Genomic DNA, 21,792 nt, shown 5'->3' on the forward strand with positions numbered 1-21,792 from the left:
AACCTACAGAAAATGGGAAGTGGGGCTTGGCTCAAGGGTAGGGTGGTAGCCTTGAATTGAAGAGCTCAGGGACAATGCCCAGGCCAAGTTCAAGCCCCATGACCCACCAAAAAAAAAAAACAAAAAAAAACCACTTATAAAGGAACACAAATAAAATTAAATAAAAGCATACTTACCAGATCATAGTTATAGAGAGGTTGACAGACTTTTTCCAAAGTGTACAAATATCTAACATTATCTTTGGATTCATTTGCTGTGTCTGTGATCCTTGCATCCAGATCACGCCAATTCTAAGGAAAAATGATATCAGAAACCCTAAAAATCCAATAAATCAGTGTGCTACAGTCTGTTGCCTTTCTCAATCAAATACATATTGAAATAGTAGATACTTAAGTGTTATTGATACATACATATATGTAATTTTTTTGTCAGTAGTGGGGCTTGAATTCTGGACCTGTGTACTGTCCCTGAGCTCTTCAGCTCAACACTAGTGCTGTATCAATCTGAGCCATAGCGCCACTTCCAGTTGTCTGGTAGGTAATTGGGATAAGAGTCTCACAGATTTTCCCACCCAGGCTGGTTTTGAACCACAGTCCTCAGATCTCAGCCTCTTGAGTAGCTAGGATTACAGGTTTGAGCCACCGGTGCCCAGGTACCCAGCTATCTTTTTATATTTAAAAGTGTTATTAGAAACATCTTCATTGTCACTCCTTTTCCAATTAATATCCTATCTGTAGCCTTGAACTAGACTTGCTTTAAACTAATGTGATTTTTTTTCCAAGGCCAAGGAATGGTGGCTCACACCTGTAATTCTAGCTACTCAGGAGATCTAAGGATCCTAGGTTCCAAACTAGGCCCAGCAAACACATCTGAGAGATTCTTATTCCCAATCAACCTCCAAAAAGCCAGAAGAGGAGGTTTGACCTTGAGAGAAAAAGCTAAGCAGCAGCACAGGGACCCATGCTCAAACCCCAACATTGGGACAAAAATTTTGTTAGGTTTTATTAACTTTAATTTTTTACATCATATTTCAAATGTCATGTTAAACAAGTATTCAGGAAGGGAATCTCTATATACAATCACTGGCACATAGATTTTAGAACAATTAAAATTAAGTTGAGGGTTTATATGTCATAGATACCTATTAATATATGTAATAAAACATTATGTCTATAGAGAATATAGCCCATCATAGATTTTATGTCTATGTAGGTATGTTTATATCTCCATGACCATGTCCATAACCCTGGGTACCCAAATGCTGAGTCATTGCTCTGGTACTATTTGGATCTAATATCCACATATTAAGGATACCATGCCCCTTTTGTTCCTTTGGTTTTGACTTATCTCACTCAACATGATTCGCTCTAATTTCATCCACTTCCCAGCGAATGCCATTTTATCTTGTCTGTTGGCTATGTAGAATTCTATTGTGTGTGTGTGTGTGTGTGTGTGTGTGTGTGTGTGTGTGTGTGTACATACATATATATATATATCACATTTTTTATATACATTCATCTGCAGTAGAGAATCAGGGTTGTTTCCATTGCTTGGCTATTGTGAATAGTGCAGAGATGAACATGGCTGAGCAGGTGTCTTTATCATATCCTGGGTTATGATGTTCAGGGTAGATACCCAGGAGTGGTATGGCAGGATCATAAGGATGGGACAAAAATGTTTTAAGTGAAGATAAAATGACTTTTCCAAATCAGTTCTATGGCTCTAGGCCATCAAGATTGGACCAAGATATCAACCCAGAACTTTACTGTAAGAAAATATGTTTAATATGAAGTGAATCCAATCTGAAATCAAAATGTTCTTGCAAGTGATCATCAAATATCCTCTGCTCCGATAAGTATAATTAGGAGAAAGTTCTTCATTTTGAGAAGAAATCCACTGTAATTTGAATGTGGTTTTGTCTCCATGCTAAGCTTCTATTCCTTAGTACAAGAGTATGGAGGAGTTGAGGTCTTTGAGAGTATGTCTCCAGCTCTTGTGGGATGACATTTGTATCCACAGAGCGGGGATATTGATAAATGTGTCTGGGCACCCCAAACTCTGAATCCCTTGTCCACATGCACTGCTCCCACTCTTGGCCATGGTCCTGTCATGATGTCAACTAGGACACCAAAAAATGAATAAGGCTGATCTTAGAGAGTCATATAAATCTCTTTTCTTTATAGGTCACCCAAAAACTGCTATTCTGTGAGAGCATTACAAAATGGACTAGACAAAGATTTTTATCTTCCTGTCATTTCCACTCACTAGTATAGTTCTGCCTAATGCAACATCAGAGAATATTCCCAGCATCCTTCAAACATTCAAAGGCATTTACCTTATCATCCATCAAGTATTAGACAAAAAATTTGATTCTGGTCTGATATTTGCTTCCTTACTTTACGAGCACTATGACCTTGAGTAAGAATACTCACCTCCGGGGGCCCATAAATGAGGATGGGGTGACAAACAGCACCATCAGGCAGAATTGATACCGGGATCAAATAAGCTGTTATAGGTATTTAGCATAGTGGTTTGCACACAGTCACAGATGTCAGCTGTTAGCTAATATTATCATTACTATTAAATCTTACATGAAAACAAAAATTAGCTGCAACTTACTGGAAAACTACTGATTTCAACCATCTATGGCTGTGTTTCAAAATGTACAAGTGAATCCTTGTAAAATACGTCAAGGTTTGGCCGGGAGTTTGGCCTAGTGGTAGAGTGCTTGTCTAGCATGCACGAAGACCCGGGTTCGATTCCTCGGTACCACATACATAGCAAAAAGCTGGAAGTGGTGCTGAGGCTCAAGTGGTAGAGCTCTAACCTTGAGAAAGTCCAAAGGCAGTGCTCAGGCCCTGGGTCCAAGCCCAGGACTGGCCAAAAAAAAAACAAGAAAATATGTCAAGGTTTGCCAGGCATGGTGGCTCACACCTGTCATCCTAGCTACTCAGGAGGCTGAGATCTGAGGATTAAGGCTCAAAGCCAACCCGAGCACAAAAGGACCTGGGACTCTTATCTCCAATTAGCCTCTGGAAAATGGGAAGTGGGGCTTGGCTCAAGCGTAGGGTGGTAGCCTTGAGCTGAAGAGCTCAGGGACAGGGGGACAACGCCTAGGCCAAGGTCAAGTCCTGTGACCCACAAAAAAAAAAAAAAAAGAAAGTAAAATATGTCCAGGTTTAAAATTAAGTAAGGCTTTTTACCTTTAACAGTTTGGAACGAGCAACGTTGAGAACATTGATAACAGCCTTACAGCTTGGTCCTTTGATCTGCTCGATGATGAAGTTGAACTTGGCTGACATCCGTTTCCAATGTTCTAGCTCAGTGAGGGGACCAGAATCATCAGCTTCTTTTCTCATCTGCTCACTCTCAATAAGTACCTGCAATTTAAAAACAAAAACCACACAGATCTCAATAAGTACTTACAATTTTTATGGAAATGGCACACTTTTTTTTTTTGCCACTCCTGGGGCTTGAACTCAGGGGCTAGGCACTGTCCCTGAGCTTATGTTGCTCAAGTCTAGCACTCTACCACTTAGGCCACAGCACCACTTCTAGCTTTTTCTGTTTACTGAGGAACTGAATCCAAGGCTTCCCACATGCTAGGCAAGCACTCTACCACTAAGCCACATTCCCAGCCCCTACACATTCTTGTTTGTTAAAATCTCACTGCATTTTTTTCAGAAAGGAGACTACGAGTGGGAGTATCGCACACTGAGTAATGTTTAAAAACTCTGAAAATGAAAACTAGAAAGGAGTGTTGGAGGTTTCTGAATGACATACCCATGAAACTCCCAACAAATATTATACTTAAAGTTGAAATATTAGAAAATATCAATGGAGGCAGAAGCAAGTACTCTACCACTGGAGCCACACCCCACACAGAAACCATTGCTTTTGTTGTTGTTTTGCTGGTACTAGATCTTGAACTCAAGGCTGCTTGAACTCAGGGCTTCATGCTCTCACTTTGGCTTTTTTACTCAAGCCTGATATTGTACCATTTGAGCCATACCTTCCTTCACCTCTGGCTTTTTGCTAGGTAATTAGAAATGAGAGTCTCACATTTTTTTTTTGCCATATCTGGCTTAAATCTAGATCATCAGAGTTTCTCAGCCTCCTGAGCAGCTTTAGTTACAAATATGGCCACCAGCACGTGGCTTTTTTCTATCCTTTTTACTAGCACATATGAATTGTACAAGTAGGGGTTCATTGTGATATTTCCATGCATACATATACATAATGTATTTGATCATATTCACACCCTCCTTCTTTCTCCCTTATAATGGATTTTTGTTTTTTTGCAAGTACTGAGGCTTGAACTCAGGGTCTAGACACTGCCCCTTAGCTTCTTCATTCACGGCTGGCACTCGATCACTTAAACCACAGATCCGCTTCTGGCTTGTGGTATTTAAATGCAGCTAAGAATGTCACACACCATTCAGCCTTGGGTGGCTTCCAACCACGATCCTAAGATCTCAGCCTCCTGAGTAGTGAGGATTAACAGGTGTGAGCCATTGACATCTGGCTTTTTATAATTGGTTATAAGTGATGCATAAAGAACAACAATCTGGGACTGAGAGTTTGGCCTAGTGGTAGAATGCTTGCCTAGCATGCACAAAGACCCAGGTTTGATTCCTTGGTACCACATACATGCAAAAAAGCTGGAAGTAGTGCTGAGGCTCAAGTGGTAGAGCTCTAGCCTTGAGAAAGTCCAAGGACAGTGCTCAGGCCCTGAGCTCAAGCCCAGGACTGGCCAAAAAAAGAAAAAAAATCTTACCCGAGAGCCAGGATTAAGGTGAGTTTTAAAATAGTATCTGGACGAGAACCAAAGATTCCCCTTCCTCTGACTTTTAGGGTCAAACGATGATGGCTAACACACAGGAGAACAAGGACTCAAGATGACAAGATGGGGAGGAGGGGCTGGCGGCACGCGTACCTGTTCAATCTGCTTGTACCATACCATCAGTACCTCCTCCAGCTGGTGAACCATTTCTGAGTTGCTTGCTGCACTTGTCACTTCTTTAAAGGTAAGCAGTTTAGAAAAATCAACATGGTCTATCTTCTTCAACATCACGGTACCCTCAATACTTATTCTAGCACCTTAGAGGAGAAAAAAATAATATGAAAAAGAGAAGTGTTTTGTGTTCATGTGTTAAATGTCAATACATGCTTCCAAGTTGTAATCACCAAAACATCCAATGTAGACATTGGTCATTAGACTATGGTTTGATTTACTAATGAAACTATATGTTTTTATAATGTTGGTTGATTAAACTAGACGTTTTAAATAATTTATATTTTTCATATGCACATTTTTTGCCAGTTTTTTGCTTTCTCAAGGCTTGTGCTCTATGCTTGAGCCACAGCACCACTTTTGGCTTTTTCTGTGTATGTGGTACCGAGGAATGGAACCCAGGGCTTCATGCATATAGGCAAGTACTCTACCACTAGGCCATGTTGCTGGCCCTGGCAAATTTTTTTTTGCCAGTCCTGGGGCTTGAGCTCAGGGCCTGAGCATTGTCCTTGGGCTTTCTCAAGGCTAGCATTCTATCACTTGAGCCACAGCACTACTTCTGGCTTTTTCTATGTATATGGGGTGCCAAGGAATCGAACCCAGGTCTTTGTGCGTGCTACACAAGCACTTTTACCATTAAGCCAAATTCCCAGCCCATGGCAAAAAAAAAAGTTAAGAATACAGGAAGTCTGGTGTGGTGGCTCATGCCTGTAATCCTAGCTACTCAGGAGGCTAAGATCTGAGGATGATGGTTCAAAGCCAGCCTGGGCACTAAAGAACGTGAGACTCATCTCCAATTAATCACCAGAAAACCAGAAGTGGGGCTGTGCCTCAAGAGGTAGGATGGTAGCCTTGAGCTGAAATGCTCAGGGACAGTGCCCAGGCCCAGAGTTCAAGCTCCATGACCCACAGGAAAAAAAAAAAAAGAATACAGAATGGTTCTTGGTTCAGTGATAGAATGCCTGCCTAGCAAGCATTAGGCCCCGAGTTCAAACTCTAATACACCAATACACACACACACACACACACACACACTCACACACACACAAGATCCATCCTCTCATAATGCAAAAGAAAATATATCTTGTCCCTGCAAAGATTCCTAGAGGAGTCCTCATGCTTTCAAATCTAGGTCTCATCTAAGATCATCATCTAAGATAGAAACTTTCTCCTTACTTTTTTTTTCTTGCCAGTACTTAAGTTTGAACTCAGAGCCACATGCTTGCTAGGCAGGTACTCCACTATTTGAACCACAACCCCCAGTCCTCCCTCTTTTGAGATGTTTTTTCAGGTAGGGCCTCATATTATCTATGTGGGGCAATTTGGGACCATTCTCCTCTACATATGTGCCCTTTGCGCTCTTTCTCACCGCTCTCAGTTTCCTGAGTAGCTAGGATTATAATGTGAGCCACTGGTGCCTAGTATACCTACACTTCTAGAATAGCTGTGATTGTATACCTCTGCCATCGTGTTCAGCCCAGCGAGATGAGAAACAGTCTTGATATTTTTTGGTAGGGGAGAGCTGGGCTGGCCTTGAACTAATATCCTGTTGATTTCCACCTCCCAAGTAGTTAAGATTACAGTTATGAGTCACTAAACCCAGCACACTAATGACTTTTACTACTACTTAATTTAATTAATATGTTCATTTTTAGTGGGGTTTAACACTGAATTCTATACTTACCATCTAAAAACGAAAGGTATCTGTTAATTGTTTCAATGAAAATATGCTTTTCAGATTCCCCCTGCTTGGACTGGTTTAAAGCACCCCAGTTGCTTGTGGCAAGAATAGCTGGGAGAAATATGTCTGATAGCATCTTCCTGATCCCTTCTAAGAGTCCTTTCGATGCATCCAAAACAGTAAAAAACACATCCTGAAAGGGTGGCAATTCAAACATTGTTTTATTAACTGATTCTATGAAAAGATGAAAAATAATAAGCTATTTTTCATTGCAAGAAATAGACAATTCATATGCTTTATAAGGTATCAGGAAAACTAAAGTCGTTACAAATGTCTAAAACTAATTAACTCTATTCTTCCCCATTTTGGCCATTTATCTGTCACCTCAGGGCTACTTTAATTTCTGTGTAGGGAAGGAGCTGTTGTAAGAAAGATGCAACCCAGCCACCACATACAGAAGTCCTAAAGTGAACCACTGTCCCAACCATAAAACCACCAGTGAGCAAAAGAACAAAGAAATTAATCCTTAGGCCAAAATTGTAATAGAAAATGATGAGGCAAAAGGACTCTAAAGCCTAGAAACCAAAATTCCCCCATCCACAGTATGGACTTTCAATTAATACAATTTAGGTAGTATGGAACTACCAAACCAAACAAAAAGTTAATCATGGACGGCAGAGAACTTGCTGTTCAACTGTGCGTGTGTGGATGCTATGGTTTGAATATGGGTCATGTCCCTCAAAGGGTCCACATACGAGAGGCTGGATCTACCAGAATAGTACTACTGATAAGTGGTAAAACTGGGGAAAGTGAGACCTAATGGGAAGTTCTTAGGTTACAGACATGATGTGGAAAGGAATTGTGGGACGCCCCCCTATCTTTGTCTCTGTCTGTCTGTCTGTCTGTCTCTCTCTCTCTCTCTCTTCTTTTTGGTCAACATGTCAAGACATGATTGCTCAGCTTTTGCATAACAACTCTTAAAGAACGTCCTTCTCCTTTAACTATGTGCACATATAACTGAATTTAAAAAACAAACTTGAACTTAAGCCCAGTATGGTTACTTATGCCTGTAGTCCAACGCACTTAGGAGGCTGAGGTAGTATGATCACTTGAACCAATGAGTTTAGGGTCAACTTGGCCAAACAAACTAACAGCCTTTTTCAAAATATACTTCCTGGCATGTGTGAGGTTCTAGGTTCACTCCTCAGTACTGGGGGAAGGAGTGGATGGAATAAACACTTAAACTATGAAAAAGAATAGATTAAATAAAGCCAGGCCCAGTGGGTCATGCCTACAATCCTAGTTACTCAGGGGGCTGAGATCTGAAGATTATGGTTCAAAGCCATCTAGGCATGAAAGTCTGTGTGAGACTCTTATCTCCAATTAGCCACTAGAAAAACGGAAGTGGCACTGTGGCTCAAGGGGTAGGGTGGTAGCCTTGAGCTGAAGAGCTGAGGAACCACTCTCAGGCCCAGAGTTCAAGTCCCATGAACAACAACAACAACAAAAAAAAATAGGTTAATGGACCAAACTGAAGAGAAAATGACTAGAATTGAAGTTAAACAAACCATCTACATATATAGAAATCAAAGACAAATAAGAAAGAAACCAAGAGACAAATTTCCTATGAATAGGGCACTAACAGAGGAGGGGGTAAGATAGATTAGATTGGTATATTAGATTGGATAGATAGGTAAGTTAGATAGATAATATAGATAATAGATGGTAGATTGGATAGATAGATTACAGAAAATATATTTGATAAGATGGATAGAGATAGATGATGAAGGGAGAAAGAGAGAGGGGGGGGGGCAATCAACTGCTATAAGGAATCCTATTGCCAACCAGAACAATCAGGATCTTTTCTGTTATAAGCAGAAAAAAAAACAGGAAAATTAGATTGGGTTTCTGCTACCTTTCCTGATATTAAGAATAATAAAGAAAATTTGTTGAGTGACTCCAGGATATCAGCAATATAATAAGAATTGTTTATATTAGTGTGAATTACAATTTTTATAATATAGTAATATAATCTTTCTTCTAAAACTGTTCATGGGGTAATGAGTGAAGAGAAGATTAAGTAATATACCTAATACTTGAGATTTTATGTATATTTCCCCAGGTCCCAGTGGCTCAAACTATAATCCTGACTACTCAGGAGACTGAGTTCTGAAGATCATGGTTCAAAGCCAGCCTGGCAGGAAAGTCCATGAGATTCTAATCTCCAATTAACCACACAAATGCCAAAAGTGGTGCTATGGCTCAAGCGATAGAGCACCAGCCTTGAAGCAACAAAGCTCGGGGACAACACCCACGCCCTGAGTAAAAGCCACAGTACTGGCACATCAAGAATAGAAAAGAAAAATCCCATATGCAGAATTCAATGTATTCCTAGTGAATAGGAAAAAATGGAAATTATTTGTATACCATCTAGAAAAAAATGGAATTTTCATGAATTTTAAAAAGCAATATCTAAAGGATAAATGTAACTAAGCTTTATTATAGCCAATCTCTTTTTGCTTCTTTGAATATATGAATATATTATCTCCTTGGAACTCAATTCAGTCCTATATATAGAAAAGAAGAGCAGAGGAAAGCACAAATGTGACTATGAAAACATATTGATGTTTATATCTTTGCAAAGAAAAGTAAACATACCTCATTAACAGATTTAACATTCAAGGCAATGTCACAACGATAGCGAACGAAAAAGAGACACAGCCCTTTCAGTTTGTCGGGAGCTGTGGTGTCTATAAACAATTTCATCATTTTCACTCCTTTGCCTGCTCCAGCAAGAGTTCGACCACATTCTGAAAACAAAAGGCAGGAACTTAGCCTATGATCCCATACCTGATCAAATGTGATAAATTACTATTGTTCTCAGTTTACTCCTATTGTAAGAAATTTTCAAATATTCTCATGAAATAAATTTTGTTGTTGTTGGTCATGGGACTTGAACTCAGTCTGGCCGTTGTCCCTGAGCTATTCAGCTCAAAGCTACTACCCTATCCCTTTAGCCACAGTGCCACTTCTGGGGCTTAATTGGAGATAAGAGTCTCATGGACTTTAGTGCAGGGGCTGGCTTTGAACCTCGATCCTCAGATCTCAGCCTCCTGAGTAGCTAAGATTACAGGTGTGAGCCACTGCACCCAGCTACATTTTTTGTCTACCAAAAGATACCAATGATTGCAATTCTGAACCTTGTAGCTTCCTTTTTAATCCTCCTGCCTAACTGTTCAACTCAATTTTGTGATCCACTCCTTCCCAAACATTGCTTTTGCTTATCTAGCCTTTCTGTTTCTGGTGCTTATAACCAAAAAAAATCCTGATACATGGCCTGTTAACAACAGAAAAGCCCAAATAAAATACCCATTTATGGAAATGGCACCTATCCATATATCCTTCCCATTTTCCTTGCTAAGACATCCTATTTTTGTTCCAGTGGCAATGAGTGGGTCCCTAGGGAGAAAACAGCTTTCCCCACCTCCTTAGCCCCTAGAGTAGCCACATGACATAGTTCCTCCTGATAAAAGAGGAAGATGTAGCCAGCAATGGTACAATGCATACTATATGGAATAGTGTGTATATGCCTGTCCTGGGCTTTTTTGCTTGACCATTACACTCAAATCATGGCTCCACTTCCAGCTTTTTTTTTTTTTTTTTTGCCAGTCCTGGGTTAGGGCTCAGGGCCTGAGCACTGTCCTTGGACTTTCTCAAGGCTAGAGCTCTACCACTTGAGCCTCAGCACCACTTCCGGCTTTTATCTATGTATGTGGTGCCGAGGAATCGAACCTGGGTTTTCGTGCATGCTAGGCAGGCACTCTACCACTAGGCCAAACTCCTGGCCCCTCAGCTTTTTTTTTTTTTTTTTTTTTTTGCCAGTTCTAAGGACTGAATTCAGGGCCTGAGCACTGCCCTTGGGCTTTCCTCAAAGCTAGTGATCTACTACTTAAGCCACAGCACCACTTCCAGCTTTTTGATGTATGTGGTAGCGAGGAATCAAACCTGCGTCGTTGTGCATGCTAGGCAAGCACGCTACCACTAGGCCAAACTCCCAGGCCCCACTTTCAGCTTTTTGGTGGTTAACTGGAGATAAAACAGTCTCATGGACCTTCCTGACTAGGCTGGCTTTGAACTACAACCTTCACACTCAAGCCCCTGAGTACCTAAGGTTATAGACATGAGCCACCAGTGCCCAGCTGTAAAGAATTTTTTAAATGAAGGAAATATTTAATATCATAGGAAAAATGGCTGGGTTTTATGGGATATTATAGGCTCACGCCTGTAATCCTAACTACTCAGGAGGCTGGGATCTGAGGATAGTGGTTCAAAGCTAACCAGGGCACAAGTTCGTGATACTCTTATCTCCAATTAATCATTAGAAAAACAGAAGTGGAATTGTGACTCAAGTGGTAGAGTGCTATCCTTGAGCTGAAGAGCTCAGGAACAGTGCCCCAGTCCAGAGTTCAAACCTAACAATAAGTAAATAATAAGTAAAATACTGTGATCCATTTAAAAAATGATAATATGCATTTTTTTTTGCCAATCCTGGAGCTTAAACTCAGCAGCTGGGCACTGTCCTTGAGCTTTCTCAAGGCTAGTGCTTTACCACTTGAGCCACAGCACCACTACTGGCTTTTTCTGTGTATGTGGTACTGAGGAATTGAACTCAGGGTTTCATGCATGCTAGGCAAGCACTCTACCACTAGGCCATGCTCCTGACCTGATAATATGCATTAATATGTTAGCATATGCAAAGGCAAAGACATATAGAGAAATACTTAGCAAACTGATAACATCAATTACTTTTACAGGCTCAAACAAAATCTACCCTTTGGGCAAGTCCTGCTCTGAAAATTCTTCCTCAGATTTCTTTCTAATCCACAGGGAGGTGACTTTAATGATAATCACAATCATTGTTTCAAGAAGCTGTAAACAACCTAAATCATAATAGGAGATCCATTCTGAAAATTATAGTTTTATCAGCCTAATGAAATACAACACAGCTGTTAAAATTTTAATTGTGGAAAAAGTTTGTATTAGCACAGAGAAGACAATATTGTCAAACTTTAAAAGCCACTATGGAATAACACAACAGAGTTGGATCCAATTATTTTTCAGAATATATGTATCTATACCAAAGCAGTTATGAGGAGTATTTATCAAAGAACTAATACTTTTTCCAAGCAAGTAGGACTGTGCCTGGCTATTTTTCTCCTAATTGTAGATATTTTCATAATTTTTCTATAATTCCCAGCCAGACTTGTGATTTTTAACCAGTTATAAAAATATGAGCCACACGAGAATTCCCTCCAGGATAAGAGTTATGAGAATAGAAAATCCAGGGTAGACTCACTAGTTTTTAGTTTACATATTTTGTTGAAGAAATATCTCTGGGGCTGGGAGTGTGGCCTAGTGGTAGAGAGCTTTCCTAGCATGTACAAACCCCAGGTTCGATTCCTTGGTACCACATACACAGAAAAAGCTGGAAGTGGTGCTGTGACTCAAATGGTAGAGCTCCAGCCTTAGAAAAGCTCAAGGACAGTTTCCAGGCCTTGAGTTCAAGCACCAGGACTAGCGAAAAAAGAAGAAAAGAAGGGAGGAAGGAAGGAAGGAAGGAAGGGAGGGAGGAAGGAAGGGAGGGAGGGTGGGTTATGGATACACAAGGGAAATTGGTTCCAGGGTCCCCAGGAACCAAAGTCCATGCACCCTCAAGTCCTTTATATAAAATGACACTGTATTGCCCAAGCAGGTGGCTCATGCTTGTGATCCTTGATACTCAAGAGACAGATCTGAGGATTGGAGATCAAAGCTAATCTTGGCAGGAAACTCCATGAGTCTCTTTATCTCCATTAATCACCAAAAATCCCTCCAGAACTGGAGGTGTGGCTCAAATGGCAGAGCACTGACCTTGAGCAAACAGCACAGGGATAGCACCCTGGCCAAGTTCAAAGCCCCAAGACAGGCATAATGTAAATAATTATCAAGAGTATCATTTAAGGGGCCATGGAGTTTGGCCTAGTGGTAAGAGTGCTTGCCTAGCATGCATGAAGATGCAGGTTCGATTCCTTGGTGCCACACATGTAGAAAAAAATCAGAAGTGCTGCTGTGGCTCAAGTGGTAGAGCACTAGCTTTGATGTGATTCTTCCCTATGCTTTTCATTCACAGTTGGTGGAGTGAACCCTTGATGAAGAATCCAGGGATATAGTGGGCTGACTGTGTATATTAACGAATTCGGAGGAAATGAGAACAGAACTGAGTACTCCATTTTCCATGCAACCCTTCAGTGGAACAAAACTGGCACACTGAGAGGGCAAAGATAAAATTAATGTCCAAGGGCCAGGAGTTTGGCCTAGTGATAGAGTGCTTGCCCAGCCAGTATGAACAAAGACCCAGGTCTGATTCCTTGGTACCACATACATAGGAAAAGCCGGAAGTGGTGCTGTGGCTCAAGTGGTAGAGCTCTAGTCTTAAGAAAGCTCAAGGACAATGCTCAGGCCCTGAGTTCAAGCCCCAAGACAAGAAAAAGAAAGAAAGAGAGAGAGAGAGAGAAAGAGAGAGAGAGAAAGAGAGAGAGAGAAAGAGAGAGAGAGAGAGAGAGAGAGAGAGAGAGAGAGAGAGAGAGAGAGAGAGAGAGAGCAAGGGAGTGAGGGTGGGAGGGAGGAAGGAAGGAAAGAAAGAGAGATCCAAGGTCATCTAAAAGAGGACTAGAGAGAAGAAACACAACCAGAGAATACACAGAGACAAAACTGTGACTCTAGTTGTGAACAGAAACTGGTGAAGGGGGGACATGAAGGGGAATTGCAGATTCATATCCAGAAAAGAAGAGACCATGCAAGACCAGTAGAGTACACCTGACCATGGAGGCCTTTGGATAATGGGGGATTTGGAGCCAATCTAGAAAACAGCAGGGCAATAAAAGATTAACTTGGCAGGAATTGGTCATTTAAATGTCAGCAAGGGCCAGGCGCTGGTGGCTCACTCAGGAGACTGAGATCTGAGGACAGAGGTTGGAGGTTGGTGGTTCGAAGCCAGCCCAGGTAGTAAAGGCCATGAGATTTTTTTTTTTTTTGCCAGTCCTAGGCTTGAACTCAGGGCCTGAGCACTGTCCTTAAGCTTTCTTAAGGCTAGAGCTCTACCACTTGGGCCTTAGCACCACTTCCGGCTTTTTTCTATGTATGTGGTACTGAGGAATTGAACCTGGGCCTTCGTGCATGCTAGGCAAGCACTCTACCACTAGGCCAAACTCCCGGCCCTGGCCATGAGATTCTTATCTCCAACAAACTACTCAGAAAAAGCCAGAAGTGATGCTGAGGCTCAAGTGGTAGAGCTCAAGGACAGTACCTGGGCTGAGTTCAAGCCCCAAGACTGGAGCAAAAAAGAAAAAAAAAAAAGGCAGAGAGGTAATGTTGTAGCAATAGAGATGTCACACTTTTTCTATTGGGAATAGTGAGACAGACATGAGACACCCTCACCTAAGGCAGCAGAGGAGGAAAGTGACAAAGATTTAGCAGGAGACTAGCCAGGCATGGTGGCTCACGCCTATAATCCTAGCTACTCAGGAGGCTGAGATCTGAGGATCCCAATTCAAAGCTACCCTGGGCATGAAAGTTTGTGTGAGACTTTTATTTCTAATTAACCACTAGAAAACCCGAAGTGGCACTGAGGCTCAAAAAGGTAAGGTGTAGTCTTGAGCTGAAGAGCTCAGGGACAGTGCCTAGACCCAGAGTCTAGGCCCCATGATCAACAAAAAATAATAAATAAATAAATAAATAAAAGGAATTAGCAGGAGGGACATACTGAAGGTAAATCCACAGGACTCAGAAGATGACAAAGTCTAACACCAAAAGGCTGGTACCTGCTATCTAGTCCCTAAAACAAAGGTTTCACAGCCTGGTGGCCTGATTAATTATTTTTGGCATAATAAATACAACTGGGAGAGCCATATATTGCAAGTGACAGTTGGACCAGTCGTAAGATGCTGATCCGGGGCCACAAGGGGCAGCTGCGGGGCTCTGGAGTGGCCTCAGGGCCAATTCTAGTCATTGGAAAACATATGGACCAAACAGCTCCACCTGTCCCAGAGAATTGCAAATAAGTTGTAATGGAAGTGTGTATTCCCCAGCAGAGCTCAGTGATTTCTGTAAGCACATTTCTCCTTCCATCATTAAAGCACTGTTTGAGATAACATATTTGGGTTAAAAGAAAAAAGTGTGTTGTTCTTAAGACACTATTTTTTTCTACCTAAGCTTCTGGTAAATTTACTTAATGTAAAATAGGAGATTGATTATATATAAGAGAAAAAGTTTAAAACTCATTAACTATTTACTAGTCTGGTGTCCTCATAAAAACATCCTTACCAAGACCAGGAACATCTCCTTCCTGATACAAAATTTTCAACGTCTTACAGCCATCTTTCTCAAAAAAGTTAACGAATGGATCCAGCTATAAAATAAGAGAGCAAATGGTGATCAGTAACTAGGGAAAGACAGTAAACCCTCCTGGGAGCATTCGCACATGTTATTTAATCATCCTTGTTGTGTAGATGATGAATACAAGGCAGTACAAACACTTTATAGACGGTGCACAGAGACAGGCACACCTGAGGCCAGGTTAGACTCTAAAATAATTCTGCAACATTTCCAGGAAGGGTAACATTAATTGTGTTTCTTTACCATTTTGTGGTTGTTGTATGTGGGCTTTAGTTTTATTTTGCTTCAGTTCTGTATTTTAAGAGACAGGGTCTCTTAGCTGGGTGTGGTGGTACATAGCTTGGGGAGAAAGATCCTGAGGCAGGAAGATCATGAGTTCAAAACCAGCCAGCTGCTACACATAGAAACTGTCTTTAAAAAATAAAAGGGGAGGGGCTTGTAGAGTGCTTGCCTAGCATGCATGAAGAGGCGGATTTGATTCCTTGGTCCCACATATATAGAAAAGGCTGGAAGCAGTCTGTGGTTCAAGTGGTAGAGTGCTACCCTTGAGGAAAGCCCAAGGACAGTGCTCGGGCCCTGAGTTCAAGCCCCAGACCTGGGTAAAAATTTTTAAAAATAAATAAAAGGGTGGGGGAGGGGCACTGAGTTTGGCCTAGTGGTAGAGTGCTTACCTAGTGAAAAGCTGAAAGTGGTATTGTTGCACAAGTGGTAGAGCTCTAGCCTTGAGAAAGCCCAAGGACAGTGCTCAGGCTGTGACTTCAAGCACCAGGAATGAAAAAAAAAAAAAAAGTGAGGGAGGAGTGAGAAGAGGAAAAATGAAAACAGAGCGAGAAAAAGAGAGAGATCTTTCTATGATGACCAGACTGACCTCAAATTCTTAGGAAGAAGTAATTCTCCTGCTCAGCCTCTTGAGTAACTGGGACTATAATAAACCACAATGAATTCTATATCCAAACCTACATTAATGCACCCACTTACCTGACCTTGACCTTGCCTCACAAAATGTCACAGGAATGGGAAGGTGAACCCAACTAGAGATACATGAAAGGAATCATTATTAAAAGAAACGGGGACTGCAAGAGGAGAAAAGTGGCCTTCCCATGACCAGTTTGTTTGATTAATTAGTTAAGCAAGGATGCTTTCAGCAATTGTTATTTGACCCACATTGTAGCCTAATACAAAAGCATTATTATAATGAGATTCTTCCATATTTATGAGCACAAAGTTTATATTCAATTACTGAGGAGTCAGTGTAATATCTTAGTGAGCAGAAAACTAAAGAGCTCCTGTAAGCAAAAGTCCTCCAAAGTCCCCAGTGAAATACGAAGAACCCACCCCCTTTCCCTAGCCTAGCTGACTCCATTCAGGAATCTCTCTAGGGCAATGAGTTTCTCTCCACTTACCACTACTTGGGGGAAATAGTCCAGGCGTGCTAATGCCACTTAGGACAAAAACCTTTGTGTACATTAGACGGTCACACCATGGGCTTTTAAAGACCTAATAAGTTGGGCCTAAGAATTTGCTTCTCTAACAAGTTCCAGGGGTACTGCTGCTGGTTCTGGGGCCACACTTGAGAAACAACTTCCAAGGAGATGAAGCAGAACCCAGCATGGGCCTAAGCCTGTCCTTTCACTTGCTACTCTTCCACCTCCCACATGGATGACTGTCTCATATACTTGTAATTTAAAAGACCCAACTTTTATTAGCATTTCCTTGCTTAGATGCGTAGACTTCATTGAAGTCTAAGGAACGAATGTGATGAAAGGAAAGGAATGACAAGGAAAGAAAGGAAAGGAAAAGAATGGAAGAGAAGGGAAGGACAGCGGAAGGACAAGACAGGGGAAGGACAAGGACAGGGCAAGGACAAGGACAGGGCAGGGCAGGAAAGGGAAGGGCAGGGCAGGGCAGGGCAGGTCAGGGCAGGGCAGGGCAGGGAAGGGAAGGGAAGGGAAGGGAAGGGAAGGGTAGGGAAGGGTAGGGAAGGGAAGGGAAGGAGAGCTGGGCAAGGGTGGCTCAGGTCTGTAATCCTAGCTAATCTAATCCTAAAATGCTTAGATCTGAGGTTCAAAGTTCAAAGCTAGCCAAGTCAGGAAAGTCTGTGAGTCTTTTACCTCCAATTAACCACCAAAAAGAAAGAAGCAGAGCTGTGGCTCAAGTGATCACCAACCCCTCTGTAAAAAGTCAAGAGAGGGTGAAAGGCACTGAACTCAATTCCCAGTTCTAGCACCAAAAGTGTGTGTGGGGGGGGGTCGGTACACAAATCTTAAATGTATAGCTACACACACACACACACACACACACCATGAATTTCTGGATAGTGGCATGAGACCGATCGTTAAACAATCCATGAGCTCCTAAAGGCAGCCCTGACCACAGCAGTGGTATCTTTGCTTGCTGTGGTATGTGTTTATGGCACACATCTCCCACATCTCCACATGATCTCGTGCTTGGTTATTAAAATAGAGCTTCTTGTCTTTGCTCCCTGACAATCACCCTCCCATCGGATGGTTACAACCACACTCTAATGGAGCAGGAAATGCAACAGTCCCACTCATGACAGCAGGGGTCTCTAGAAAGCATTTTTTGCAAAGATCCTAAAAGCAAGGGGCAGACTATATGCAGCACTAGGCAACATTGCATCCAGCAAGGGAGATGCTCTTTTCATCCAGGCTCCTCAAACTATATTTGTCTTCCCCAAGCGAGCTTGCTCTTAGGGGTGGAAGGAGGTACATTATTAAAAGCATGCATTATTTACTGCAGAGCTGTGGATCAAACCCAGGCCACAAGGCATGTGTCTTTGGCACACAGATCTCATCTTTTTTTCTACTATCATATTCATAGGTGAGTCACTGAGCCTGATCATATGTTCCTGCTGTCATGTTTACTGTACACAGTTTATATAACCTTACTCGTAAATAAAGTCTTAACCTCCCTCTGTCTGACAATCCCTCTGACTCCTCAAGTCACCTATGAGAATTGTAGCCCAATCCAGTTGCTTCTCATGGTTCCCTCTACACTTCAGGCCTGATCAGAAATGTCACTCAGCTGCTTCTATCAAGTTGTTTCTCTGTTCCACAAGATTTCAGCCTTCTCTTTCTTATGCGATTTTCAAAACAGGCAGAAAGTTTCTCAGAGAACAATTTAAAAAAAAAAATACAGAAGGGGCTGTGGAAGTTGTAGATGTGTTCAGTCCCAGCACCAAACACTACTACTACTACTAATAATAATAGTGGTAGGACTTCAACTTACAGAAGGGCAATCCAAAATTAATTCTTCAACGGTTATTAGGTCCAGACCAAGCTTTTCCGCTACGATTTCAAAGATATACTTATAAGCTGCGTCGATCTTCATCCTTCGGTTTTCCCTTGCATCTCTAAACCGCGCCTAAAGAATGACACCATGTGGGCAAATTGTGATTACCAAAGAGACCACCCCCAACCAGGCCACTGAAATATACAAGTATTTCTGCCAGGTGCTAGTGACTGACTCCTGTAATCTACCTACTCGGGAGGCTGAGATCTGGGGATCTCGTTTTGAAGCCAGCCTGGGTAGGGGAGTCCTCGAGAATCTCCAGTTGATCACCCAAAAGCCAGAAGTGGAGCTGTGGGCCTTCAACACCAAAAACTCCGGGACAGCACCCAGGCCCTGCGCTCGAGCCCCACGGGAAGGGACGGGCAAGCGGGCTCCGAGGGGACGCACACCTGCCTCTCCTTCAGGGTCTCTTGCAGGTTTGGGATGCCGCTCATGCTCCGGCGGAACTTGGATGAACGCCGAGAGGTCTGGGACCCCATCACGTCGGACATCGTGGACTGCGCCGGGCGCGGGGCCAGGCGAGGCCGGACTCTTTGAGAGGCCTCATCGTCCTCATCCTCCGACGGGATGAGACTCCGGTAGTCAGCCACGGAAGAAGCGTCTCCCGAAGGCGGGGCGGACTCATCCAGCGTGATCGCCTCGGTGGCCTCCCCTTCGGAGAAGGCGTCCAGGGAGGTGCTGGGCGGGGCCTCCTCTCCGGTGGTGGGCGGGGCCTCCTCTCCAGTGGTGGGCGGGGCCTCCTCGGCGGAGGTGGGCGGGGCCTCCTCTGCCGGAGGGGGCGGGGCCGGCTCTTCCGCAGGGGGCGGAGCGTTTTCTTCTGCGGAATCTCCTGTATTCATGCTTTCTGCCTTTTCCTCCTGCAGACTATCTCAAAGGCCAAAACCTAGGATTACAAAATGTTTTCTTCTATATTATGCAATATATTAACTATTAGGAGTGTTAGTCCTTACTTCAAACTAAACAGCTAACAAAAGCATCCCTTTTTCTCCTAACGATATAAAGAATTATACAGGCCTAGAGATAAGATTTTTTTTTAAATCATATTTTCTTTTGTCTCTCCTTTTTTGGTACTGGGTATCGAACTGAGGACGTTGCATTTGCGAGGCAAGCGCTTTGCCAGTGAGCTACAACCCAGCCCAAGTTTTTGTGTTTTTTTTTTCCTTAAGCTAGTCAGTACACATATCTGGAGAAGAAAAAGAGGGGGAGAGGGAGAGGAATAGGAAATGGGAGAGGGAGAGAGGGAAGAGGAGAGAGAGAAGAGACACAGGGGGGGGGGAGAGAGAGATGGAATTACAAAAGGGAAAACCCACAAGGTTCATTTGCTGTCCTTGGCCTACATATGGAGTATGCACTTAGACAAGATTATCTAAAAGAGAGAATAAGGAACAAAAGCAAAGTGTGGGTACAGCCACACTTAAAGGGTAGTTTGGGGAGAGGCAGCAGAATTAGCCAGGAAAAGGAGAAAGAAATTGGTGAAATTGGTCTTCTAGCGATTTGGAGAAGTCCAGCCCCAAAGGCTCAAATTTATAACCCTATAGTCTCAGTCTGGAGGCTAAGACTCCAGTTAACCAGCAAAAAAGTAAAAAGCTGGAATTAGCAGGCAAAGTTCAGATGGCAGAGAGCCAGTCATGAGCAAACAACTATCTGAAGCCCTGAGTTCAAGCCATGAATACAACAAATGAGAGAAAATTTGAATAGAACTATTCCATATTGTATTCATTCTTCCAAAAGACTCCAAATGAGTATTTAGAATTACTTAAAATATATTAAAAGTAAGAGTAGTTTACATACAAGTAGAGACTCTTAAATATTAATATGGTAACAGATTCAATTGTATTTTTTCAGCTTGGGCTCCAAGGTGATTTTTTTTTAATGTTTCAGTGAAGACCTGGTCAAAATTTGTCAAGTCCACTGAAACAGTTCACTATGAGCTGTTCTGCTCCTACTGTCTAAGCAATGTAAACTAAAGCCTCAGTGTGTCTAAACATGCTTACATATAACACACAACATCTTTTACATTCTGTGCCTTCTTACCTCACATTCCGCAATTTAAGGAAAAAGGACAAGAAAAGAGAATTTAATTTCTGAAACTTGAGGAAAGTATGTCTCACAGAGTACATGTCCTAGGTAAAGAGTTCAATATGTACCCTGGTAATTGAATGCTGAATTTCATGTATTTCAGGGTGAGGATAGGAGGAGCCCTTATCTGGTGAATCTGAAAAATCTGTGACCATTGACAACTGCGAAGCAGATATGAATCACAACTGTGATGAAGAAACTAAGGCAGGGGGAAAAAAGGCTAATTCTTACAGATTGAATTTAAGCTGCAGGCGGTGGTTCACACCTGTAATCCTAGCTACTCAAGAGGCTGAGATCTGAGGACCAAGGTTCAAAGCCAGCCTTGGCACAAAAGGACCTGAGACTCTTACCTCTAACCTCTAGAAAATGGGAAGTGGGGCTTGGCTCAAGGGAAGGGTGGTAGCCTTGAGCTGAAGAGCTCAGGGACAGCACCCAGGCTGAGTTCAAGCCCCATGACCCCCCCCACACACACACACAAAATTAAAATAAAATGAGTTATGTATCTAGGACTCTCCAATACTACCATTTTGTGCCTGAGATGAGCCCAGTTCATGCTAGCTAGCTAAGCAAACGATCTGCCCGCTGACCTACATCTCCAACCCTTCCTTTGTATTGTTTTGTTTTTAAGGAGTTGGGTGTGGAAGAGCCTGGGATTGAGGAGGGGGACAATGACTTCGTTGTTTCTGTTGTTGTTTTTCCCATCCTGGAGCTGGGTCAGTGATTTAGACAAAGCAGGGGACAGAATTTCCCCCCTGGATGAATGCTGGAGGGGGGGGGGGGGCTCCAGGCTGGCTGAAGCTCACCCCACACCCATGGCTCACTCACCCTCCTGCTAACCAGTGGGTTCCTGACGGCGACCTCACAACCACCGAAGTTTTGCTCCTCGGCCGTTGGAATCCGAAACTGCTGCGCCCCTCTGGGGTTGCCGCGCGGCTCCTCGGGGCGCTGCCCCCACAGGGGAGTGGGGGGTCGCCGTGGGGCGCGGGCCCAGGCGCGCGGGCATCCCCGGAGCTACCCAAGAAATGAGCCGGCCAGCCAGCCGGGGGCCCTGGGCACGGGGGGTGTCTACCCACAGGTGGGCGTTGCAGGGGAGACGTGAGACGTCCCCGAATCCTGGAGGCCTTCGGAGGATTCCAGGATCCCTTTTGAGGACCTTGGCACCGGACGGTGTAAAATACAGACCCGTGTTTTCTAGGATCTTTGTATTTTCCGACGTTAGGATTGCATGTGGAAACTTGAGTGAGACAGAAAAATGAGAAACAGGGGCTCCTCA

The 21,792-nt window shown here is 42.9% G+C and overlaps 1 protein-coding gene across 1 annotated transcript in view; it reads right to left on the reverse strand.

The window, feature by feature from the left end:
- The window catches only part of Dnah8 (dynein axonemal heavy chain 8), a 206,488-nt gene extending 187,170 nt beyond the window's left edge, over window positions 1–19,318 (reverse strand). The window contains exons 1-8 of the mRNA XM_090355742.1: window positions 18,830–19,318; window positions 18,378–18,512; window positions 15,057–15,141; window positions 9,354–9,505; window positions 6,699–6,888; window positions 4,937–5,100; window positions 3,204–3,380; window positions 177–290 (exon numbers count right to left, since the gene is read on the reverse strand). Coding sequence (XP_090211868.1) covers window positions 177–290; window positions 3,204–3,380; window positions 4,937–5,100; window positions 6,699–6,888; window positions 9,354–9,505; window positions 15,057–15,141; window positions 18,378–18,512; window positions 18,830–19,279 — 1,467 coding nt within the window. The 5' untranslated portion in view covers window positions 19,280–19,318. The remainder of the gene's footprint in view (window positions 1–176; window positions 291–3,203; window positions 3,381–4,936; window positions 5,101–6,698; window positions 6,889–9,353; window positions 9,506–15,056; window positions 15,142–18,377; window positions 18,513–18,829) is intronic.
- Between the last annotated feature and the right edge of the window lie 2,474 nt (window positions 19,319–21,792).

Source organism: Megascapheus bottae, chromosome 22 (genome assembly GCF_031878675.1).
Source record: "Megascapheus bottae isolate mThoBot1 chromosome 22, mThoBot2.hap1, whole genome shotgun sequence".
Classification (NCBI taxonomy): domain Eukaryota; kingdom Metazoa; phylum Chordata; class Mammalia; order Rodentia; family Geomyidae; genus Megascapheus; species Megascapheus bottae.